Source organism: Chaetodon auriga, chromosome 14 (genome assembly GCF_051107435.1).
Source record: "Chaetodon auriga isolate fChaAug3 chromosome 14, fChaAug3.hap1, whole genome shotgun sequence".
Taxonomy (NCBI): Eukaryota; Metazoa; Chordata; class Actinopteri; order Chaetodontiformes; family Chaetodontidae; genus Chaetodon; species Chaetodon auriga.
The window spans coordinates 11,145,282-11,167,942 of NC_135087.1; the positions used below are offsets into that span (position 1 = coordinate 11,145,282).

General features: G+C 42.2%; 1 protein-coding gene across 1 annotated transcript; it reads right to left on the reverse strand.

Moving 5' to 3' along the window:
* Positions 1-1,309: 1,309 nt before the first annotated feature.
* On the reverse strand, positions 1,310-21,804 carry htr1d (5-hydroxytryptamine (serotonin) receptor 1D, G protein-coupled). The gene is made up of 2 exons (XM_076747877.1): positions 21,202-21,804; positions 1,310-4,408 (listed from the first exon to the last, which is right to left on the reverse strand). The coding sequence occupies exon 2, from the start codon at positions 3,493-3,495 to the stop codon at positions 2,338-2,340; it is 1,158 nt and encodes a 385-aa protein (XP_076603992.1). The 5' UTR covers positions 3,496-4,408; positions 21,202-21,804; the 3' UTR covers positions 1,310-2,337.
* Between the last annotated feature and the right edge of the window lie 857 nt (positions 21,805-22,661).

The following is a 22,661-nucleotide window of genomic DNA, read 5'->3' on the forward strand; positions in this document are numbered from 1 at the left end:
TCCGGATCCGACTGGACTGAACTGAACAAAGCAGAGACAAAGTCATTGACTCATGAGTTTCCCGCCACCCACCAGTCTCTTGAACCGATGCCCGCAGCACGTTTAAGGCAGCTGGCACACGCTGAACTGTGGCCACTCCAGTGGACATCCTGAATTAATCCACTGGACAAACATGTGAAGGTTATCCAACTTCCACTGTTTGACTCCTGGTTTGCTGAATTCACAGATCAAAGTCCCGACTTTAAGATTTCTGTGTACGTTATTGAAAATCAGGGATGTAAATGAGATATTTTTGATTGCTCCAGCAATGAACTGTTCCCACCAATAACATCTCTTGTTACCTACTTTGCCTCTTTTTTTGTTTTCTTTCACCCGTTCTTCTATAGTCTAACTCAGTCTTAATCAATTCTTAAAATCCATTCCCTCGTCACTTGTTTGTATCACATCATTTGATGGGATTTCCCTGTTGCACATTAAAAGTTAACCACAGCTTTCATGCTGCCATATCATCATCTTTGGATAAAACAGAAATCAGAACATGTGTGACCTCCTCTGACAGGATGCCGTCTCTCATCTAATAATTTGGCATTAAATGTCTCTTACAGAAAGAGTTGTAGACTTAAACAAACTTACATTAATGTATTCGGGCTCTTACAGCTGCACACAAAGATGGATAAAAGACGACGCCTGAGCAAACAAACATCATGAGTTCTCTGGTTTTCATTAGGAGACATGTCAAAGAGGTCAATACTGTTCATTTTAAACACGCAATAACTGATCTGCTAATTTTGCTTGTTTTGAAGATGAGATTAATTATTTGATTTTAAAAGACGCCATTAGATCAGTTTAATTTTTTATCAGTCATCTCAAATGTTACACATGATTTCAACTTTGCATTTATGTGTTTGTCTTTTAACATTTACACAAAGCAGAGTGACGATCAGCCACGACCCGGTGGAACGGAAGAGCTGCTGGAAATTGGCTAATAGTATTTTATCCAAAAAAATCGTAATTTTGTAGATCCAGGTGAACGCATTATTACTATGAGTTGATTCAAATAGTACCAACAGCGGACAGATTTAGCCTCAGTCACTGCATTTAAAATGACGCTGATACACACGCAAGCTTGAATGACGGACATCCAATCAAACCTGTTTCTTATCAAGTCTCTCCTGTCTTTATCAAATTATCACTTTAATTTTCCCGTCATTTTACCGTGAGTTCCATCGCTCATAAGCATCAGTTCCTTTTCGCTCATTGTAGTCACACATGAGCACATCAACAGTGGAACAAAAGTACAGACAGCAGGTTCATGAAGACACTATTTAAGACACTGAAATTAGTCATGTCAGCTTCATCGTGGTCATTTTTAACATCAGTGATATCATCAGTTTCCCTGCAAGTACAAGTATCTGTCAATGACACTCTTTCACATAACAGTAAAACAAGCATTTACACTTACAAAACATTAAATCACTATTAGTCATCCTCGATTTGCACTCGGTAGCCGTGACTCCGCACGTTTGCCCTCACTTTGTCCTTTTCGCTCCAGCGGAACGTTTCATAAGATTTTTGAAAGGGTTTATTTGTCACGTTGGATGTTAGTTAAAATTCAGAGTGAAAAACGCTGTTTCCATTTCAGTCTCTGCAACAGCGAGACGAGCCTCACAAGCGTGTATAAATGTCAAACCCTTGACGATCCTCCCTTACTCAAACACACATATATTACAGTGAAGTCACTACCTTCACACACACACACACTCATACACACAGACTCACCACTTTCAAATATAATTGCATATATGGCAACATCTTTACTGAATCTCTAGTTTGTAGTCTTGCTAAGTATTTTACTGTACCACAGGAACATTATATGTGAGCAGCAGATACAGTATGACACAGAGATTAAGACGACATATATTTCATGGCTTTTCATTTCCGCTGGATTAAATCCAGTCTCTCTGAGTTTGCTCGCTCCGTACACTTACTCTAATCCTTTTTTCTTTTGTCCAAGAAATAACAGCAGCGTCCCTGTGACACGAAATAGACTTCACATCCCCTTTTCTTTATCTTTTTAAGATGAATTCCACAATTGCTGGGGGTGAAGGTTTTCTCTTTTTTTCTTTATAGCATGCATGCGTAAGTCTATATGAGGGATATGCTGGAGGGATCTAAAGAGCTATGGCACAGAGCTGTTTGCTGTAAAAAACAAAAGCATATCACAATTAGCATGTTTACAAGATGGAACATTGCAGTGTACAATACTCTCATTGTCATTATTGTCTTGTTTTTCTTTGTCTTTTTCACTCCCTGTTTTCCAAGTTTTAATCCACTTTTTCAGGAGCACCGTCTGAATTTCACAAGTTTTTGGAAAGCCTGTTTGAACTCATCGTTGAACGCGGTGTAGATGACAGGATTAATGAGGGAGTTCAGGTATCCCAGCCAGGTAAATATATCAAAAAGCACTGGATCAAACCAGCACTCTTTACATATGGCCATGACAAGCGTGCCAACAAAGAAAGGGAGCCAACAGACGATGAACGCGCCGAGGATGATGCCCAATGTCTTGGTCGCTTTCCTCTCCCGAGCTGCACACAGACGTTTCCTCTCCAGCACGCTGTCTGCCAGCTTCACTTTCACACTATTCATGAACAGAGGCGATCCTCCCCCTCCTCCTCCTCCACCTCCTGCGTTGCCAGAGTGTAGGTGTGCTTCCTGGTTGGAGGCGGAATTAAGAGAACAGAGAGAGGAGCCGGCAGAGGTCTGGATGAGCTGTGCTGTGGTGAAACGTTTCCCCGAGGACGATGGCGTCTTAAAGATGCGGGAGCGGGCGGCGACGTAGATCCGTCCGTAGAGGATGATTAGAAGCACTGTGGGGACGTAGAAGGCGCCGAAGGTGGAGTATAGGGTGTAAGAGATCTGATCCGTATTCACCATGCACTCTGTCAGCTCCTCGTGGGCTTTGGCCTGCCGCCAGAAAAGTGGAGGGATGGAAATCGATATTGAGATCACCCACACCACCCCGACCATGACCCCTGCCCGGCGCATGGTGCGGCGTTTCGAGTACTCCAGCGCATCGGTGATGGCCCAGTAGCGGTCCAGTGCGATCACACACAGGTGCAAGATGGAGGCCGTGCAAAAGGTGATGTCAGACGACAGCCAGATGTCGCAAACAATCTGCCCGAGCGACCAGGTCTTGCTGACGGTGTAGACGATGCTAATGGGCATGACTAGAATAGACACCAGAAGGTCCGTGACGGCGAGGGAGCCGATCAGGAAGTTGGCGGGGGTGTGGAGCTTCCTGGTGAGAAAGATGGTGGCGATGACGAAAGCGTTTGAAAGCACGGTAGCCAGCGTGACGAGCGCTAGCAGCGCAGACAGGGAGATCTGGAGGCCGAGCAGCGTGGCCTCGCTCCAGGGAGGAGCTGTAGTTGTGTCAGGGATCTCTGTGAAGTTGCTGGTAAAGTAGTCCAGTGAGCTGTTATCCAGCTCCATCTCGCCTTCTTTCCTTCAAAGTTTAGACCAGCCTCATCACTGTTATCTAAAACTGTACATGGATCAGTTCAGGCATGGCACTGACGAGGGCTGTGCAGCCGCCTGGCACAGCTGGTGTTGGCTGCAGAAAACACAGAGGCTTGTCTTTTATCCTCCTTATTTTCCTTCATTTCCCATCCCCTCTATTGCAACCTGATTTCACATCATCCTTTAGCAAACATCTCATGCCATCATTTCAGTTCATAACAAATGCACCTGCAATCGACTAGTTTGTCCATTTCGCTTCTCCAGGACTGATTGGCCAGACTGGTGGAGGTGCAGGAGAGATGAATCCCAATTTGTATTCAGCTCCTGTCAAACAGGCACTTCTTTTCTCTCTTCCCAGTGCTCTTATCTCATCTCCAACCGGCAGCCAGCCGGCAACAACACCTTCAGACCAAGCCCTCCTATCTATCAAATGCTTTAATGGGCTCCTCCTTTTCAATAAAGCTAAGCGGGGAGCTGCATGTAGGGAGAAGATGACGACAGATACAAAGGTTCGCTTGTTGTCTCTTATCTATTTTCAAGTCTACGTGAAGTCTTCTAAATTTGGGTTTCTACTGAAACTTGGCTGTGCCTCGTGTCTTTGATGATACTGGAAAGCCTGAACATTACAGTTACACAATCCACATCAAAACCAGGCGAGGAAAAGTCCCAGTCATCCAGGAGATAATTGTTCGATAACCATATAGCTTTTGGCAGTTACATAGAAGTTTGCTGAAAAGCAGTGATCAGCAAAGCTTTTTTTCAGGTTCCCACTGTTAAATGTATTAGCTTCTCCTTCGGCTGTCACACAAACTCTCAGTTGTTGTGTCTATACAGCGAAGAGGGTTTTGTCAGACTTTCATGAAGCCTCCTCTGCAGCATCTTCATCCTGGGTGAGACGAGGGAGAGGGAAAATAGGAGGGAACGTTAGTTGCATTCAACTTCACCATCATCCCTTCCCCCATACTGTACACATGCATGCACAAACAAACCACCTGCATGACAAGTTCCACACTTTAGGGACAATAAATGCACATGAACGGCCCGTCAACTCAACCTCGACCTGTAAATGGAGCTTTACGACTTGGTACACAGACTCAACACCCACACACCTCCAGTTATTATGTTGATCTATGACAGTTGTTATAAGACTCACATTGAAATCTCCATGTGAGGTAAATATAGACGTTATAATGAGTTTCGCTGGAAACTCATCACCAGTTCTTTATGAAGGTACCCGATGTACATATTGTACATATCTGATTATTGCGATGTGAATGAATATTTTCTGCCATTGCAACTTTTTAGACGTCAGAGCTATCTGCTAGCAGCTCCATGCATTCCCTAATTTAACACTTCACTTCAAAATGTACAATTTTGAGGCATCCTGGTTTGAGATGCTGACCGTGTAACTGCAAACATCTCTGGTTTGAAACTGGATGGAGACATTTGTTGCGTGTCATTTCCTGTCTCTTCTATCACTAAAAAAATGGTAAAAACAAACAAAAAACAGCTAAGAAAACTCGCTTCATACCTTTCTATCTCTATCCGATTCCCCCAGGATTTCATTTGACCGTAAACATTCCCAAAAAAAGACAAAAGACCGGTTTACAGTACAGACATTTCATAAAGAAGACCAACTTTTTTCTCTCACGTAGGAGGCCCCAGATGGACTTCTGGTCTTGTAACATATGAACTCTACTTGCTTCACCTTATTGTTAATGCTGCAGTGCTCAGAAACTGGAGCGCAGGGGCACAAAGAGAAGCCGACCATGTTGCCTCCAGGTAAGAGTAACAGAAAATGATCACAGGTTGGCGAGCTGACTCACTTTCAAGTACAATGAAAGAGATAGGAAGTGAAATTTGGAATGTTTGCTTTATTATTTAAGAGCAACAACACAGATACTGACGCCTTCAGAGGAAAAAGGAAAACACATACATTAAGTGACACATTTAATGGACTCATGTCACTGTATCACAACCCACAGAGGAAATAACTGCTGAGGGGGTGAGGCGGCTTGACGGCAGTGTATATCTTAATGGACTTTGTGACAGATGGTAAATGCTTTACTAAAATGTTTTTAAATGTTGTGCACATGTGCACCGTCAAACACTTCAATGCAAAACAAGAGCCACAGTGGCTGAGGTGTTTACAACAGATGGATTTTGCACAATTAAAACAGGGACGGATTAGGCAGACAAATATACAAGATTCAGTTATTGGAATAAGGTTGTTAATTATTTTCTCGGGACTATTTTGTGTTTTACACATCAACAAGCTGTGAAGTGATGTTGGAATATTAAGAAACAAAGCCGCCGACAAGCAAAGAATGCTGATTTTCTAAGTAATTACAAATGTTTGCCTCTGTGCAGCTAACGCATCCTTCTGCCGGCATGTACGAGTGTCAGGGCTGGTTTCCAAGTGCAGGTTTGTTCCTGATACAACTCTGCAAATTCTCCATTAACTGAAGTGCTGATTGGCAGCTGGGCTGTTGAGGGGGATTATTGAGCTTCGGCTGTGACAACAAATAGGCATACGATGAACGCGACCTTGTCTCTTTAGTGCAATATTTTCAGACTCTCAGGTGAGATTGAAGGTTTTTGTGAGCCAAACTCAGTAGTGATCAGTCTGTGTGTTCTATTCACGAGACAGTGGTGATGATTTTGGAGACTCGTTGAAGGAAAATCTCCTTTTGGAGCAGTCATTTGGAGTAAACAAAGAACATGTTTTTGTGCAGAAATGACAGAATGTCCTCAGTAATACAAGATAGAGACTACTTGAAGGGATATGACTTGTTTTTAAATGTGTAAGGAAACAAGACTAAGAGGCACTATAGGAGCTCTGAGAGGCTGTTCGTAGGCACTGTGGTGATTTGAGCTAAATGCTAACATCAGCATGCTAACATGCTCACAATGAAAATGCAGCTATTTTGATACTTAGCACGTATAATGTTTATCATATTCACCATCTAAGTTTAGCTTGCTAGCATGCTAACATATGCTAATTAGAGCTACACACGAAGTACGGCTGAGGCTGATGGAAATGTCAGTAGTTTGATATTTAAATGGTATTTGGTCATAAACCAAAGTACTGGACAAATTAAACTTGAAAAAAAAAAAAAAAAAAAGTTCAGCCATCACTCAGGTTATGACATGTCATCCGGGGGACATAAATGTTTGTACCACACTTCAGGGCAATCCATCCTTTTTCACTAAAAACCATGACTGTCAACCTCATGGTAGAGCTACAGGAATTCAGAACACCATCAACATCATTGTTTGGGAAGCATGAACGTGTTTAGTTCCCATCACTAACAATCTGTTTATATAGAGGGATAAAAAGCATATATATACTATAACCTGGACCTGGATGTGGATGTGAGTATGGATATATGTGTGTGTGTGTGTGTATGTATGTATGTGTATATATATATATATATATGTGTACACACATATCTTTTGCCTGTGCTTTGACGTGCGCCATGACATTCAGCTGGCCCCGAGGCTGCCCTCCATCAAAGACATGTAGATACTGTTTATCTACATGGCAAACTCGTGCTGAACGTCCACACAGGCTGAAACACACAAACGCTGGTCGAACTGAGCCCTGCTGATCTGCAGCTCAGCTTCTATGAATCTTAATGATGCTGCAAAACAGGAATAGATCTTCAGCGTTGTTGTGTAACTGTTAGTATGCTGACTCTCCTCATGAACGACAATTTAAAAGCAAAGAAGGTTGTTATCAGGACACATTTCTTCAAGTTTTGCATATTGAAACAATGGAAGAGCAGTTATTGTATGTTTGTTCTTGGAGCTTTTTGCTTTTGTTCCTGATTTTCCCTGCTCAAAATGACAAATATATAAACATGTAACAATTAAATATGTTGCTACAGAGCTTGGGAGCCGCTCAATTAAAGAATTCATACTTTTGATTTAACTTCATGTTATTTATTTTTGTAGAGAGGAGAGGAAAACACCTTTGACGAGGCACATTCAGTCAGACATTTATGTGAACTGCATGACATCTGCAGGGTCATCAAGTTCTTACACTGGAACAGTATCCTGTAAGATATATTGAACAGGGTAAGAGAACGTTGTTTTCATCAGCCAAAAGCCGATGTACATCCACGTATCTCAGTCCAAGATCAAAATAAGAACCGTATGTAATCCAATCGATTTGCAGTACGAGCGTGAAGGCAGGCGTGAAATTGAGAGCATAGATTATTAATTCAAGAGCACAAATTTAGTTTTTCTTCATGCCACCTCTCCTTCTCCGTATGTTACTTTTTGTATCCAAGCTAATTACATTAATCCATTGTAAAACAATCAACCAAAGTGTCTGATTTTGCACTTAAATTCTGAATCTTTGCTGCTGTTGTTTCCCAAACATCAGGTGGAATTTAGCATTGCAGCGTAATAAAGATGGGGAGCTTGTGAAAGTCACGTTAAAAAGATTACAGTCTAAACGAAACCATTAAATGTCAAGATATCCTGACCTTTAGTCCCTAATATGAGTCATGCTCGCAAAAGTCTGGATCCTACATTTCCCATAATGCATCTGAACATTCCATTAGAACCTTCCTGCCTGGAAAAGGCCTTCAGATTTCAGACTCCACATTTCCAGTTTGTAACACAGACTATGTTACAAATTTGAAGCCCCAAGGCAAAAATAACCCTGATGACATCACTATGACATCATCAGGGTTACTTTTTTAGAACACCTTTACAAGACTTTATACAGTTTTCACAGACTGGGTGGACGGCCCCTTTACAACACTTCAATACAGAGAAAGAAGTCACATGATCAGTACATGACCTGAGATGTAAAAGTCACATGACTACTGAAATGTCAAAAGTTGCCAGAGGAGACGGTATTCCTGGCAGTTCACGGTAGTGCCCCTCCTCCCCCCCTTGAGGTGGAGCAAGCTGGTTCGTCCATAAAACACAGAGGCACAGTTTTTAACACAGCACTGTAAGCTGGAGACAGGTGGAGTATCCAACCGCCTCCTCTGTTTACTGAGGGCTGCTCCACTTTGACATCGACGGCCTCCGTCACCCCTCTTTCAAACCACCTGTCTCATGATCATTAAAACCATGTGTGAAAACTGCCGAGTCCCGTCCTGAGGAGTTTGCTCGTTTCAGAAATGTGTCTACGCAGACCTTCAAAACACTGCTCTAGATATGTTTATGTTTTTGTTTTGCATGTACATTCCAAGAAAACACCATGTGCAGATGTGTTAGAGATGGCTGTAGCTACTGATGGGTGAAGCATTACACAGCATGGCTGCCTTACAGTCACGCTTCATTGCATCAGTGCAGAAGAGATTGATAAGTGCACAGTGTGTCTGCTGATAATGCTCCATCCTAGTGTAGTAATACTGAGTGCAGCACACAGTGAGCCAAGTAAGAAGAGTGTGGTTAACAGCATCAGCTTACTCATTCACTTGTCTCTGTTGCAAGCTGCTGTACTGTAATATGTTCCAGGTGCATATCATTTCTTTCTCTCTCTCTCTCTCTCTCTCTCACACACACACACACACACACACACGTACAGTAGCATGTTTGATAGATAGCTGAGTAACTTATCTGTTTACACATCACACAAGTCAAGGATAAGGCTTATCTCCTAAGGTTCTGTTCACATTACAATGAGGTAATGAGGTTCATAATGAATGAATGAATGAGAGGAACAGGCCTTTCCTAAATGAGGCTGCATACTGTGTGTGTGAAATATACTGGCTTCTACGTCTGGCTTTGAAATTGAAGATCTAATACAGCAAGATGTGCATTTATCATCCTTCAAAAACTGTGTACAACAAAGCCAGATCACTATAAAAACATGCACAAAACACTGGGAATGTATTCGTGTGGGTCTGACAAAGAGCAGAACTGGAGCTCTACACAGCGTTGCAGCCCTGCCCAGTCGGCCCCATTGCATCACTCCCCGTTCACTACAAATCCAATTCATTCCTTTCAGGCTTGGGCCAAATCCAAGCAGATACTGCAGTGTGTGCAGCAGCCTGTTTGTTGGTCTGGGTGAAACAGTAATACCCTCTGAACCTGGCAGGCCTGCAAATCCCGCATGGCCCCGCTGGAGATAGGCTAATTGATTTAGCTCAGCGGAGGTAGAGCCATCGCTACCTCCGCTGTCAGCTAATGTCTGGTGTTCACGCAAGCGTGCACTAAACGGTAGGTGAGCAAGGATGTACTGTGTGTGTTTGTGTGTGTGTATATATGTGGGTGGAAGTTCACATCAATGCAGGACGGTTGGGGATTTGTGATGGGGTAAATGGAAGAATAAGTCAGGGTTTCTTTAAAGTTGCCGATTTACAAAGAATCCTGCTGTGAACCATTTTACAACCAGTTCGGCTTCAAACAAGAGAATCATTTCCACGGGGGAAGATCACTGATCGTTTTAACTGCTTCAGATTTATTTCCTTCATAAAGTTTGTCTGAACGCTGCTCTTTTACTGTCCTGCCACTACAGTCCAAATGAGAGAACATCTCAGCTGATAAATATGTTGAAATGCTCATCTGAGCCTCCACATGCTCAAAGCAATAAGCATAACGTGCAGCATCTCCTGGTGTGAGTGCAGGATGGGCTTGCCCTGGGTTTCGCCTCTTAGGCTGTATGGGAAAGTCACTATGCAGCCCAGGATGCTATTGTTGGATTTTGAGACAGAAATACACTTTTACAATGTAGTTTGCTTCACACCATACAAATTCTGAATTATAGATAGCTGGTCTGCATGAAGTGTGGGAAAATGAAGCTATAAAATATAGATTAGTAGGTACATTTCAACAGTATATGACCTCAAAACTGACATATGTCAAAGTGCAGCCCAAAGGTTAAAGTATATACAATCAAAACAGACAGCAGGGAAGACAGAGTCCATAAAATCATATCCAACAGCAGCAATGGTAGTATGCTATGCTAGAATAATGGGAACACATTTCATGAATGGCTGGTCTCTATGAATTGCAACATGCTGCCGTGTTGCGCTACAATTCAGGAAACAGTGAAATGAAATCACATTATTTCTGGAGGGTTTATCTTATCTCCATTGTGTGCAGGTGCCTTGGAGTGTGGAGGTGTTTTTCTCAAGCTGCGTGGGCCGCACGTGTGCACAAGCATGCACATGTACAATCACACATACATGCAGCATCTGCACCACCCTCCAACCATCCACCCACCCACACACACACACACACACACACACACACACACACACACACACACAGACTTAAATGTAAAGCATAGAAATAAAACAGCAATTAATCCTTGCAGGAGCCGACACTGGAGGACACTGAAGGGGCTTTGCAGGTTTGTCTTGATTTATGGTGACCGATTCCAATGCCAGCAAATGAACTGCAGAGAGGGTGTGAGGGAGTTAACCAGCGACACGGCGACAGCGGCCTCCTCAAACCTCTGGGTACAAACCTCAGGACTCATTACAGAGGCTGAGAAGGATAATCTCAGCTCTTCTGTAAGCCGATAGAAAGAGAACAGATTGTTGAAAACGGGACAATTTAGCCTCTTAGCACAATTTTTCTGTTAATGAACGTCCCCCAATTTATTTGGTTTCAAATGCAGCTCCCAACATTTTTCTCCTGTATCCATTTCTATATATATATATATCTATATATATATATACAGTATATGTGTGAGCGTGTGCGTGTGTGTATGTCTGTAAATGACCCTTCCAGTGGAACAGGTCCAGTACAAATCTAGGACACCTGAGAGGCCCTTCATTGAGAGTGGGCCTGGGATGAGCTGATGCAGAGATTATCTGTCACAGCCAAGAGAAACAGACAGGAAAAATGGTGATCTGGTTTAAATATGTGCAGATGATAAAAGCTAGCAATTAGCACACTGTCTGTGCCAAATGTGTGTTAACGTAACAAAGGATACATTTTAGCTCTACTGCCTACTGTAATGTGCACTTTTCTCAATCCTCCTGGAGTTTTTTGCTCCAGTGCAATAACATTTCTGACATTTTCTATCTAAAATAATCCAATTTCTGCTCATGTCGTGAGCGCAAATGAAATGAAACCTCACCTTAAACAGAACTCGCAAGAACATGAATGCCTGGAAACTTCTTCACAGACAGTGCATAGGAGCTGTGTCGCCTCCAGCAAGCTACACCATGTCCCATCTCTGCAAAGCATTTCTATTCTTGTACCAATATTGAACTTATACCCCAGTTTACACCTATGTATAACAATGTATCTAACTTTAATTTAAGCATTTTACTGGAGCAGAACACAGGCTGGAAGTGTTACTTCAGCTGCCCGACTAAAGTCTACTTCACTTTAAGAAAACAAAACTTGGCACAAAAACTTTTTTAATTATTTGTAATCTTCCAGGGATTAATTACCAGACCATTTTTTAATGATTTCACGACTGACTTGCATTTTTACACAGTGCTAGTTACTGCCAAATAACAGAACGGATGTGAATTGCACTGCACATTTGTTGCAGATTCAGTTGTTTCAGGCAACAATTTCATGCAAGACACGCAACTCAGAGTGCTCAAGCTCCCCACATTAATCCTGTTTACATGACTGAGGTAATCATCCATTAAAAAACACTGACATCAGGGGCACTTGCCAGAAATACACCACTTCAAATGAATCACTTAAGGTTGTTCATCGCACCAACATATTTGTCACAATTAAAAGCATCACATTTTAGCCACTGAAGAAGCAGACATACAGCAGACATTCATATACTATAGTTGCTGCTCAACTGCCAGCGAAGCATTTTTGTATGAGAACGCAGAGTGAAGACTGGTGAGAACAGGCAGTGCTGCAGGGACGTCAGTGATGTACAGCAACCGAGACAGACTTCAGAATAAAACTGTGTGATCTGTGGTGTATTCTGAGTCGTCACGATGCCCATCTCTTAACAGTATACTTGCAATGATCTGCAACACATAACTGTGCTGACTGGAGTTATAACCATCACATCTATGTTACACAAAAACACAGACGTTTGTGTACTTTGTGTACACAAACAATAGTTGGATCAGGCTTTGTACACGAGCTGCACAACATCATATTAAAGCGCATATCTGCACTTAAATCAGAGGCTGGAACTCACACATCTGTCTGTCCTGTTCAGATAAGTAAGAATTTTATGAACTCAAATGAAAGGGCTGGATACACACTACTACTCACTTTTAGGATGACTGATACAGGTAAATGAAATTGTTCAAGTCTAAGTTATTCGGCAACACCTGTGGTAATTGTGGCAATACTCTATACCTGCTTAATAAGTGTCCAAGTGTTCAGTTTGAAACATTTTCCTCTTCATAACGCCCAGGACCAGCTGGTCCACATGTGCACCCGGCACCGATGGGTGGCCTCAGTCATTATGACGTGAGCAAAGGAGGAAGTTAGGTGATGTAGCATAAAGAGCAAGAAAGTCCGGATTTGGAGGATTGTGGGGTGGATGGATGACTCCAACAAACACAGGACTGTGCTTATGTTACACACTTACATTACATTAGGTACGTCACTTATTTTAGTCTTTTCCTAAACCTAACCAAGCAGTTTTGGTATCTAAACCTAAGCAAACACGCAACGTGAATGACAAAAGCACAAAGTCACTGGCAACCGACCTATTCAGTTGTTTAGGTATGAGGATGCGTTGGTGCATTCACCAGCTCTTGCCAACCGCATTAAGTTCAGTTTCCTGCTAATCCCTTGTGCCTGTGCATGCCATTTAATCCAGCACAAGAATGGTGGACTTGACCACTGACAATAAAAAGAAAGCCTGATATGCAACTCACACTTAACCTGAAAATGAGACGGCTGTCATCAGACGTCGCTCCTTACAGACTCAAGTGTAAAACTGCAGTTTCACGTGCATCACTGCTGAGCCACAGGATTACACATACTCGCATATAAATTGCATTACGTAAAATAAGCCTGCCCACTCATGTAGTCTCTGTCCGTCCTTCTGTCTCTCCCTTCGTCTGGTTCTGTTCTTTGTTCCAAAGAAAGAAACACTAACTGCATCAGTTCAACACTGGTTGTCATGATGGCTGTCTGACCAACAATATCAATATATCTAAATGTGCTGAGCGTAAAGTGAAGAGGCTCTGCAGTTGGCATTCATATGAAAGGGTGATGACAAACGGGAGGGCTTTTATCTTTACCTCTTATGTTTGAGTGTGTGTATGAGTCATAAAAGTGAAGGGGCAGAGGTTGGGAAACAATGATCCATCCAGAAGACAGCAGCAGATGTTTGTTTAGAGCGTGCTGAAGAGGACAACATGAAAGACAGTCAGAGGTTTAGCTTTCCCAGATTGACAGATTCCCAGAGGAAAGAATGTGGAGAGGAAGAGTAAAATAAAACAGATATAATGTGACTAAAAATAAACTGTTTTGCATGAAGAGTAAAGACATATGGAAGAGATGAGATGGGGAATAAGGGACCAGAAGAAACACTGAAGACAGGAAATGAGCAACGGTCACCACAGTTGAATGCTGAGTTGTTGCTTTCAGATTGCTGATGTGCTGCTTCACATCGAGCTCCCCGATCACTACAATTGGATTAACCTGTTTGGGAGCAAAAAGCTGCTGTTTCACCTGTTTCATCCTTCAAGTACCCTGCATGCAGCACATGATATGGCAGCTTCAGACGCTACATCCACACAAGAAAGTTTTCATTTGTTCAAGCATGTGCAGACAAACACTCTGTGTGTGTGTGTTTACTGTTATTTGTAACTGATATAAGCACTTAATTAATCTGTAAATTTTAGAAATGCTGGGCCAAAAAAGACCCTAAAGAGGGTCTTTGTACCCTGATGCTGTGCAGGTTTTATAATAAACACAACATAGGCAGGGCCGTGGAATGAAACCTGAAGATTCACATGGCCAAGGGTTAGCATGTACGCTGATACTGGCCAAAGAACTGAGCCCTGCAGCGCTGTGTGCATGTTGTGAGGAGGATGAGCTGCAGATTGATCTGTAGCTACAGCAGCAGATGATCCAGTGGAGGGTGATCTCAGCGGAGACGCTCACATGTGGGTTGATTTGATCTTGTGCACAATCTTATCAACCCACTGTACAGTACGTGCCAAGTATACACACGTCTGTGTTTTTGTGTACGGGAAATATGATGGTTATAACTCCGGGCATTCAATTACAATTGGATTATTGTAAAAGGATTTACATTCAATGATAAGACAGCATTCGGTTACTTTAAAACTGGCCTTCTGTGTGCTGTAGAAAGCTCTACTAGACTTCAATTACTCAGAAATGGCTCTATGTCTTACATTAAGCTCTGCAATGGCATACAAATAAATCACAGTATTTTCCTATGATAGAAGTAAACAGCTTCGTTGATTTTTAGAAAAAGGAACAAACTGTGACATTTATTATAAACATATTACTTTTGTTGTACCAGTTTTGAATATTTCTGCAAATGAGGAGTGAAGGCTAGTTGGTGAGTACTGCACAGACGGCTGTAACTTTCATGGCGATGGTGAATTGATTTTATTGTCAATTAAGCAGGATGGATCCATCTAACACTTCAGAAGCCCGGAGAAATCACACAGAAGCCCAATTGTAAGTCAGAAGAACAGAAACTCTGACATGTTGACTCTGAGAAGAAGTGTTGAACAAAATGAAAATCGAGTTTCTGACAGGGAGAAGCTGTCAATTAACACAGTGAACTAGTTTAACAAGTGACAGAGAGGCGCTACCAACTTTGTGTTGAGAGTCTGTGCTATATGCTAATGTGTTAATCAAAGGAGACTTGAATGTAGCCCCAACACACGTCCAAACACTGCAGTCATAACCAGCTCTACTCTTATACCCAATGCAAACTTTACCTTCAACCTCTCAAAGCTCAAATGCTGCACCTGTTTCACAACCCTCAACCTTTCTAACAGTGGTCCATGGTTAATATGACAGGTGGTCATGTGACAGACGGTGATGCGATCGTGGACAGAGACATAAAGATGATGATGTTGAACAGAATGTACATTTTACATGAGATATTTCTATTTTAGCTCATTTTTTTGGCATCCTGTTTCAACTGCAATTTCATTCAGATTAAGGTGTTATGATTTCATCTTTTAACAGGTTTGGGCCATTTTGTTCATATCTAATAGTAAATTCTGAGTAAATCACAAGTACGTGATGCTTAAGCACAAATCTGTTCCTATGAGGCCCTTTGTTTGGTCTACATGTGAATACGCACCAAAATCTGCTTACGTTATACTATTACTGTACATTATAGTAACAAATTAATGTGCAGTGCCACACAAAAACGGCCCCTTTCTCCATTATCTGTGGCAGCCAAAACACATTTAGTTACTGAAACATTTATGGGATAGCAAAACAGCTATTACGGCTGGGGCTGCAATGTTCTGAATAATATCAATAATAATGCTCTATTGCAAGTACGCTCTTGACTTGAATATAATTTAAAGGTGCTGTAATTACATAATCTTTAAACTTGTTTTGGTTCATGGCTCACAAACAGTGGAAATGACCAAATCCAGGTGAGAGTTACAGCACAGACAGTGGATTTTTCTCTACTCTATTGTGGTATTTTCGACTTCTCCAGCATTTCTCCCTGCAGGCCTTCAGCCATTGGATCACTGACTCTCAGCTACCTCCCTCAACTGGCTTCAAGTAATGGAAACAGGCATCTTTCAACAAGTAGCTAATCTTGAGACATTGACCGCTGATGGCCTGAGTGGCAGAGCGGCTGCTGTGAGTACAGGCTTGTATGGATTCTGATATCACCCCTGCTGTCATTTTCATGGTGAGTGACATGATCTATAATGACGACTTTCAGCTGAAGGGCCCAATCTTTGGATTTGGCTATAATTATATGGTGGCCTGACTGTAGATTGGTCAGAGATGGAGGCACATGGCAGTGAAAATAATGAGGGAAAAAAAAGAAATAAAAAGAAAAGATGACCAGAAAATGTTAAAATGATGCAGGACAAAAACAAAGAATGATTAACGCAGTGGAGTGACCCCTCTACCGAAACAATGGAGCAGAAAATGACGATGAAGAATGGGAGAGAGACCGGTAGAGGGATGTGAATTTGAGTGGAGACTGATTTTTCACACACGGTCCAATCCCTTGTGTATTATCCTGCCGGTAAATCCTACGGGATTACCACTGATACAGACTCAATTTTCTGCATTGCTTTAATTCCAGTGTGAGGAGAAAACTCAGCAGCATAAACAGTGACAAGAGGATTTAATGAGAGAATTGAAGCGTAACAGAAACAGAAAACTGGGTTGGTTGAACTGGTGTGCACAGAAGGCAATGTGGGCTTTTGTGTGCACATTCACATGCAAACCGCCTGCACTCCTCCAGTGTGCTGTATACAACCAAATGTCACTTAACACTGTAGATATACTCCACCGCAAGTAAAACTCTCGCATTCAAAGCCTTACTTAAGTAAAACTGTGTAAGTATTGTCAGCAACATTTACTTAAAGTATCAAATTTGTGCAGTATAATGGTCCCTGTTATTGTTTCACTATTATCTACATGATGTTTTTGGATAAATATGGCTGTTGCATTAATGTGTCTGTTGCATTTTACTGCTGTACATGTTTAAGGCTGAGCTAACTTGACTACTTTAACTAACGTTGGGTAGTTTAATCTACAACAATGCATCATATTCTATAAGATTATCATATGTTTGCTGTCTTGAAAAAGAAAAAAAGCTGAATCTATGCATTGAGCTAATAACCTCAATAATACAAATAAATGCTGGCTGCAGGCCTGGTGTAGATAAATGACCTTTGCTGTGCAATGTTTTCCCTGATGTTTCATAGGCCTGATATATTTGATAAATATGTAATGTTATTTTATATCCGGTGCCTCCCCCATTAAAATGCTGCAGGAGACCCTGGATATTGTGTTCAGCATATATGGGAGCACCTCCGTTGTGTTGAGGGGAAATGCAGTCTGTGTGTTTTAGACTTTGCATCGTTTCTGTATTTACAGGGTGGTTGCTTTAAATTTATTTGTTTTGGCACATTTGCAGCATGTTTCCATTGTTGTATTTGTTTTGGATTTTCTTATGTGTTTTTGAATTGGCATCATCTCTGAAGCTGCAGCACGCTTCTCATAATGGAAATGTTTTGGACTTCTGACGCGCTTTTGCTCTCATCGGCCTCCGTACTTTGAGGTTAGCAGCCAATATTCACCAGAGTCATGTTAGGCCTCAGTGCTGCTGTTTGTATGGCTTGTTGTTGGATGCCTGATACTGTGACAGTGGCTGGTTCCTGCTCTGGATGCCAGTGACGACTGGTGTTGTGTGACCATTATTTCTTCTATTTCCCATGCTGCTCAGTTTCAGCCTTTGATGTCACAGCTTCCTAAACTTTTTGCATGTTTACTTTATCTAGATTTGCTTACTTGATCTTGCTTTCATTGGAGGATGCTCTACAGGTTGCCTGGTTTATCTGTTTGCCATGTCACATATTACTGCTATCATATTGAGAGACTGAGCCCTGCTGTCACTCTGCCTGACAGCTTCTCACTGACTTCAGGAAATCTAGTTCATCTGACAGTAGTTAGCGCTCTCTCATGTCAGCAGTTGGGCCAATTAATGAGTACAGTCAGTGTTTATCTCATCATCCTCATCGCACATCTAGTAAATCCTGGTCATTATTCTAGCATTTATATTTCTACTGGATGATTATAGCCTTTTCTGGTATTTCACAGGGACAAGGACAACGATATGTAGTCAGGCATGGTGTTTTACAGCTGAATGGTGAAGTCTTCTTCACAGACGCTGCCCCACCATCTGCTCAGCTGCGATGCTGCTACTCAGCCAGCTCACGTTCTGCACAGTACTGTAAACAGTCTGCAGGACAAACAATGTAATCATGACACTGAGTTAAATCAACTCAAGTGTTCGAGGGTGTTTGCTATGTTATGTTTTGTAGCAGACCCTGAAAAAGTGACATTTTGCATGTATATGGTTTACATGAAGTACTGACAACTGCAAGAATTGTGGATTGAAGCTGCAACTCAACTGCATACATCTGCTTCTTGTTTTCTCAATTTCAGCTCAGTCCTGCCGGTGAATTATCTGTCCTGCACTGCCAGATGAAGCAAACGTGCAGTAGTACACAAGAGTGCACGCTGTTCCTATCTATGGTCCTCTCTGGGAATAACAATGGAGATGCTGTCGGAAATGGAGGCTACTGTACGTCTCTCACTGGGAGCTTCTACACTTCATATGTGAATTGACCTTTAGCGAAACTCTGCCCCCCACGGTTACTGCTGCCTGCCACGCTTCCCATGGCACATCATGGAGCTTACAGTGGTAACAGTCATAGATTTACCACCCAAATTTCGTTGTAATTTTGAAACAATTGGTCCATGATTTCATACAGTAGTAGACAAAAATCAGACTTCTCATTTCTTGCTGGTGACCGTTGATTTTGTTGACTGGAATTAGTGAAAGCCAAAGCTAACATTAGCTCCATGAGATGAAGTGAGAGGTTGGAAATGCTTTCTCTGGCTCACTTTTAAGGTAGTGAGCCAGGTAGCCAGATGTGCTAACTATTGCACCTTAGGTTAACCACCCCAACCTCCTCCACAGCTGGAGTTTTCTCTGTCTTTATACAACATCATTTGACACGTAGGGTGCTCCACCATGTTGTCGCTAAAGGGGTCCCCAGTGCTCTAAAAAGTGACGCCGACATGTTGGTTTTGCATATATTTCCATCATCTCATATACCTCGGCTGGATTTTCTATAGGTGAAGAGCTGAAGAAAAAATAGACCTCAAGGCCAGTGAGGGGGAGAGTGTCATAGTGATTCTTTCACTCCGATATCCTCCATATGTAAAAAGATATTATTAGAGAGAACAGTTCCTCCATGCACATGTGGAAACCATCAGACATTAATTGCCTCTTCCTACATCAATTATTAAACCAGAATTTCATACTTTGCCTAATGAGCTACAAATGAGTCGTCTTTGTGATACACTCTCTCGGCCCCAGATGAGGGGAGAAAACTCCTCCATCACTGTCCAAGAAAATGACATATTCTCCAGTATCCAACATTTATTTTTTATTTTTTTTTTTTATTCTGTGTCATTATTAAGTAGAGAGAGGGTTTGGCATGATATGAAGAGAGGTTTATGTTGTTTTAATGGGGTGTCGTATGCTGTTTTAATGGAGTGTCTGTGTGTAGCAGGTCTGTTTGAGTGTGAGAGGATGGGGGAGAAAAGGCAAGGAGAGGAAATCCCACGTGACTGAGTCTCCCAACGAAATGGAGGGGCAGTGTTTGTTGAAAAATACTTTTGATCAGAGCACTGTGATGACAGAGTCCTTTTCATTTTGCTGGGTATCTCTCACATCAGTCAGCTACTTAAAGTGAAAACGCAACACCCTCTGTGGAACAGAGCCTGAGGTTGGTTTCTGAAAGGCTTGAGAGCACAGACACATCTATTTTTTCCAACCTGAGATGGACTTAATGCTGGAGCAGCTCACCTCTCCTCCTCACCAGCAGCTACTAATGGCAAAAGAAGCATCTTCTCGGGTTTTTCAAATATTTTCTTCTTCAAAGTGAAGATAATCAGGCTGAAAGAGGCTGAAAAATAATGATTTTTTTACATTGTTGTCCACAAACTTTAATTAGAATACAAGATGCCCAATTACCACAACATACATGCTTTTCAATTCCTCCCACAAACAATATCAGCCTTATGGGCTGACCTATAACCATTATCACATCACTCCCCTGCCCTACATTTGTTTAATGAATTCAGCCGCATGTGCCACAACTGTGCTGGATTGGACTGAAAAACCAGTGGCTTCTCTCTGAAACTGCTGGCATGCAGTTTACACTCCATCTTCCATGCCCCCTTATATACGAATTTAAGCCCTATGGTGGAATTAAATAAGCTTTGTTACATTATTAACTCCTCACCTACCATCACCCTGATGTTAATTCAGAAGTCCAAACTGCTATAGCAGAAAAAGTCTCTGTAACCTTAATATTACCATTATTTTCATAGAAATTAGTCTGCGGGGTCCAGGATTATTAAGGTAACAAGAACAGCTAAAGGACAGGTCTGTAAAGTTTTACAAAGCTGCACTCAATGACCTTGGAGAAGTGAAATGGGTGCATTCTCTGTAGCTTTTAAAGCTAGTTTCCTGCCTTTGAAGCCAGGATCCAACTGTTTCTCTCAGCCTGCAAATCAGTTTTTTGGACAGTGAAGATTCCTGCAGGTTTTATTCACACTGGCTCCATTTTTCTCAGTTACACCTTCAACCCATGTAGTGCTCTTACACTCTGTCATACACTGTCTCTGTGGTGCTGAACAGCTGATAGTGACCTTATCATAGCCAGCTCTGTAAAACCTTCAGCTCTTATGGTGTTGCAGTAACGGTCCTATCGGGACTTACACGGTGCCATCGGGAATCACAGGTGACCTTTTCATGCTCTGTTGCATCTCTTGTGATTTCAGGATTCTCTGCAGAGCAGTTTGATCTTCATACCTGTGACATTTGCGTTAGTTTCTTAAAGTAAAAACATTTTACTTAACTGCTGAGTCCGTATCTACGTGGAATAAATACATCATGGGCTCTGCGCCTTCGGATCCGTGCGTAATGGTCACAAACACGGGCTAGTGGCGTGGTTATTTAAAAAGGAAAAAAACGTAAAAAAAAAAACTTACCATTTTTCCCTTCATATGCTGCATTTCTCTCCTCTTTCTCTTTGGTAATTGCGGAGCACAAAGCAATCAGGGAATCCCTGCAGCGGCGTCCTTCATTTACGCACGTCCAGTACAAACAAACGATGCAGACTGGTTACATTCAGAGGCACCAGCGCGCAGCTTCTGTAGGTGTTGCTACTGCGAGACTGCCTCACACCTCCAAATGGTACAGCTTCTGTCTGTGTATTAACACAGTTAGGCATTCAAAACCAGTCTTTTCAGTTATCCTGCAAAGTTGAGCGACTCGAATGATGGCGTCCTGCGCACTTGACAACAGTCAGCTACTTTACAAAAAAACAAAAAAAAAGCTTTTTCCGGAGTTCAATCGCCAGAATGTGTGAGGAGTGTAAGAGAGTGCGGAGCTCCAGCTGATGCATCAAGGCGCAGCTCACTGTGGGTTGTGTCCATCAGCTATAAAACCCTTACAGAGACACTAGGGCTTCACGGTGCTGATGCGATCCACTCTGCTCCGGATGAGACGGGAGAGGCGTCAACAAGTTGCATTCAAATCTGCGTTTCTTGGAGGTTTGGATGGGACTGGTTGCACAGCAGAGGCTCCTCTATGCGCCTCCCCTCCACGCGCGCTGAGTGAAGTGAATCTACGACAACCACAGGCTTGTGTTTCCAGGTGATTCAGTGGATTTCTGTGCCAGTCCGCGCCGTTATTGTTACAGTATGTGGGGCAGAGGTTGACAGCCTCCCAGAAACACCTGACAGTTAAAGATGGTCCCACAGCAAAACGACCAACCAAACATCTTCTGTTTAAGTCACTTGCAAATAAACAATGATATTTTTTTCAAGAATATTTGAAATATTTGAAAAAGTTCTGAGGTTAGAGTCCTGATTTTAAAGGGATGCTGCACCCACTGCCCCACGCAGACTTAAAGCACGGCTGTCAAATGTTTGTGGTTTGCTCTCTTCACAGAGCACAGCATCTGTGCTCATTTTGAATTCAAAGCACCAACAACCTTGTTGAGCGCGAGAGTAGTTCTGTGCATTGGTTTCATCAAAATTTCATGATTTCTAAAGTCTCGTCCACATACATTACTGGCGTGGCCTTACAGTGTTGACATGATACGCGCTGTAATGCTGACGCTGCATGCGCTGGATTTTAATGATTTTAAAGTGGAAATGCATGTGTCAGTAACACTGATGCAATGACTTCAGATCAGTTGTTTGAGATTCTGTATGTTGCACCATAAACTGAACAAAACGCTGACCCTGGAAACAGTCTCGAAACCACCAACGTTTTCTTTTGAAAACTATGATCATTTATGGCACAATTCCATCACAGATTCAAGCAAAGTACTGTCGACACAGCTGATATGTCCTGCTGCTCCTCTTGAAGTGGAGGCTGTTTGGTTATGAGGCTGCAGAAAGGTAGTGGACGACTATTTGTCACAATTCACTCTGTTTAGTTG

What these genes read in the sequence shown, in the direction of transcription:
- htr1d (XM_076747877.1), bottom strand. Translation starts at nt 3,495, where the DNA reads ATGGAGCTGGATAACAGCTCACTGGACTACTTTACCAGCAACTTCACA.